At 50.4% G+C, this 3,338-nt stretch overlaps 1 protein-coding gene across 1 annotated transcript; it reads right to left on the bottom strand.

The window, feature by feature from the left end:
- Window positions 1-542: 542 nt before the first annotated feature.
- Window positions 543-3,038, bottom strand: LOC6039746 (ATP-binding cassette sub-family G member 4). Its single transcript, XM_038258731.1, has 5 exons — window positions 2,909-3,038; window positions 2,611-2,837; window positions 1,971-2,545; window positions 1,343-1,915; window positions 543-1,247 (listed from the first exon to the last, which is right to left on the bottom strand). Exons 1-5 carry the CDS (start codon window positions 2,927-2,929, stop codon window positions 643-645), a joined length of 2,001 nt encoding a protein of 666 aa, XP_038114659.1. The 5' UTR covers window positions 2,930-3,038; the 3' UTR covers window positions 543-642.
- Window positions 3,039-3,338: the final 300 nt, after the last annotated feature.

Raw genomic sequence — 3,338 nt, 5'->3', positions numbered from 1 at the left:
TTTCATGACTTGCTCAAGTAGTGTTTCCTATTATTTGTTACCAAATTTATATAAACATTCATACACTTTTGTAACTTTGTGCATTGTTCTGAGTGAAACAGTTGGGACACAATATTTTTCAAGGCAACAGAAATTACACAAGTTTTACAGCTCGAAAATAAAACCCACTGATTATGGCAGTCTAAAATTGAGCTAAACATTTTTAATTGTATAATGGCCACTGCAGATAAAGTTATAAAACCGATGTACTTTGCACAGCCTTTAATCACTGCTGCACCTGACAACCCGTGGGCGGGATGTTGCGAAACATGGTCGAAAATAAGGCAAGTATACTCTCGACGGAATTAATGTCGAGCGTAACGATTCAAAACTCGTGGGCTCGTCCAGTTGCCGTAGTGGCACCTTTCCAAGCATGTGACCCCCCCATTGAATGGTTGTCTCGAAGTAAGTTTGTTTGCTTCCCCGCCAGGTCGAGGGATCCATTTCGTAACCAACCGGATTTGGTATCGAATGTCCTGCTACTAATAGCCAGAGGGGCGCGTTACTTGCAACGTGACCGGCCGATATCTCCCTTTTGTTGTTCTCGATTGGAATTGAAACGCAGCGGTAAGGATTCTTTGTTCGAACTCCGAGTTATGGTAATCATCGATTAGAGAGTAGTTTGAAGCGCAGCACAAAGTACGCCGCGACACGGATCACCACGAAGAACCCCAGCAGAGCGGTCGCGTCGATCCAGTACTCGGCCTTGTCCATCGACATCTCCTTGAGAAACTCCTTCGGGCTGGGATAGTGGCAGCTGAAGCTTCTCGAGCACGGCATCGCTACCCGGTCGAAGCCGTACAGGGCAACAATGGCGCCCTCGAAACCGTACCGCAGGTAGCTCACGTACGAGCACCACCGCAGGTACTTCGGGATGAGGTCCAAGCGGAGAAAGAACCCGCTGAACAGAATGATCGGGATGGCCGACACCGGGCCGAGAAAGACGCCCGTCTGGACGCGCAGACCGGCTCCGACCAGCAGGCCGAAACTTTGCGCGACCAGCGAGTTCAGCACGCAGATCATGGTGAACAGCGCGGCTCGCTTCAGCTCCATCGGTTGCGACGACAGGCTGTACACGATGGCCACGTACACGGTGGTGAAGAATATCTGGAACGGAACGTCCGCCGCGGTACGGGCCAGGTAGAACGATTCCAGCGAGTACCAGTAGTTAAGGTGTTCCTTCTCCAGCACGCCAAACTCCAGCGGAACTGTAAGCAATGGGCGGCATTAACCTTTCATGCAACTTGCATGCAATTTTGCGCGGTGTTTGTTTCAAAAATCGAGATGGCAGCACCAAACTTACAGGTTAGAATGGTCGGCATCATCGCGGTGAACATGGTGAAGAGTAGCGTGAAGAATATACAGCCGGCGTTGTCTATAATCTTGGAAGCGTCGCGCCCGATGTCGTAGTAGAAGCATCCAATCAGCAATCCGACGACCACGTGCGAAACGACCCGCATCTGGGTCAGTGCCGTGTCACGCAGTGACGTGCGCACGGTGCGCTTCAACAAAATCCAAAACTGTCTCCACCGGGACGTGGCAAATCCCTTGGAGTGCTTCATCCTCACCGGACTGATACTCTCCATGGATTCCACCAGCGAAAGCCGCTTGGAGGTCGAGGCTTGCTCTCGCAGACTGGTGTCACCAAACCCGTTCGTATCACTCGGGGAAACTGCGTGCCCGGATGAGACCGAAGGTAGCTCAATGGTCACAAACTCGTCCGTCTGCGGATGGTCGTCGTCGCTGTCTAGCTGCAGCACAGCAATGCCATTCCCGAGTGGTTCTCGTTGCTCGTACTCTTCGCACTTGCCTTCGTGAACTGCCGTCACCAGGTTGTCGATCCAATCGCCATGCTCTCCACAAGCCACTTCCATCACTGTAATGGAAAAAGCTTCAAAGTTCTTCGCAAGTTTCGAACCCCTCCAACCTACCAAAATCAGCTGGGTTGTGAAAGCTTGGACACATCAGTCCCTGCCCCGACAGGAACGGTACCAACCCATCCACAACCCCCCGGTAGATGCACTGCCCCTCAGCCAGCATAAACAAATGATCAAACATCTCGAATATCCTCGCCGACGGCTGGTGAATTGTACAGACAATGGTCCGACCCTCGCGAGCCAACGTCTTCAACAGGTGGATCAACTGCGAGCAGGTCGCACTATCCAACCCACTGGTCGGCTCATCCAAAAACATCACCGGCGGATTGTTGACCAGCTCCAGCGCGATTGACAGTCGCTTCCGTTGACCCCCACTTAGCTCACAGCTCAAGTTATCGGCCACGTGCAGCAAGCCCAGCGTATCCACAATCTCCTCCACAATGTTTCGCTTCAGCTCGATCGGAACCTTCGCGCCCAACCGCAAACTAGCCGAGTACATCATCGCTTCCCGCACGCTCAAGTACGGCAGCAGTCGATCGTCCTGCAGAATGTAGCACGACAGTCTTCGAAACCGGTCCAACCTTCGCCTCTTCCCGTTGATGTAGATCTTCCCGACCACGTTGGACGTCCTGCAACAACATCAAACCCCTCAAAACCCAATCTCCACCCAAAAAAAGAAAACAAGGAAACCCACTTGTAACCGGCCAGCACGTTCATCAGGGTGCTCTTGCCCGCCCCTGACGGGCCCATGATGGCGCTCAGCTCGCTGGCACAGAACGTGCCGCTGACGGACCGCAGGATGAGCTTGGTGTGGGTTCGGTGCAGGTGCAGGTGGCGTTTACCCTCATAGGCTCCGTACGAAAGCTTCCGGAACGCGATTTCGATTGGGAGGAGGCGCGGCAGGTGGGAGGCTGGGGTTTGCTGAAAGGGAGGGGGGGATCGAATGAGGGTTTAATGGGGACGTGTCGTTGGGGATGGTTAGATGGCAATACCGGATCTGTCGTTGATGACATTTTGTGAACTATTACTTCTTTGTTGTTAAAATTATTCGGTTAGCGTTTGAAAATGTCAATGAAATTGTTTTTCTTAGTGAATCACAGCATACTTGATCAGCAAAAAGTTTAAAGGTAAGAACAAGATTGTCCGTCAGGCCTGAACGGATCGATATGAACGATATGATTTAATCTCACCTGAGGTGAAATAAAGCTTTTCTTACTAAGGAATATAACAATACATCGACATCGACTTAGTTTATTCATAACGTCAGCACAAAAGAAAGTGAAATGATACAAAAAATCCTATGATGCAAGCAAAGTACCTATTATAAATGATATGTTTTCCAAAAGCAATTAAAAACGCATTTTTCACCGAAAGAATACTTTCAATCGTACATATTACAAATCAAACATACGTTTATCACAA

This window comes from Culex quinquefasciatus, chromosome 3 (assembly GCF_015732765.1).
Source record: "Culex quinquefasciatus strain JHB chromosome 3, VPISU_Cqui_1.0_pri_paternal, whole genome shotgun sequence".
Classification (NCBI taxonomy): Eukaryota; Metazoa; Arthropoda; class Insecta; order Diptera; family Culicidae; genus Culex; species Culex quinquefasciatus.
This window is presented reverse-complemented; position numbering and strand designations above follow the sequence as displayed.

Excerpts from the sequence above, each read along its gene's own strand:
- LOC6039746 (XM_038258731.1), bottom strand. The coding sequence starts at position 2,929 with ATGTCATCAACGACAGATCCG. Across the intron at positions 2,838-2,908 it reads TGTCATCAACGACAGATCCG|CAAACCCCAGCCTCCCACCT; the intron begins GTATTGCCATCT and ends CCTCCCTTTCAG. Across the intron at positions 1,248-1,342 it reads GATGCCGACCATTCTAACCT|TTCCGCTGGAGTTTGGCGTG; the intron begins GTAAGTTTGGTG and ends CATTGCTTACAG.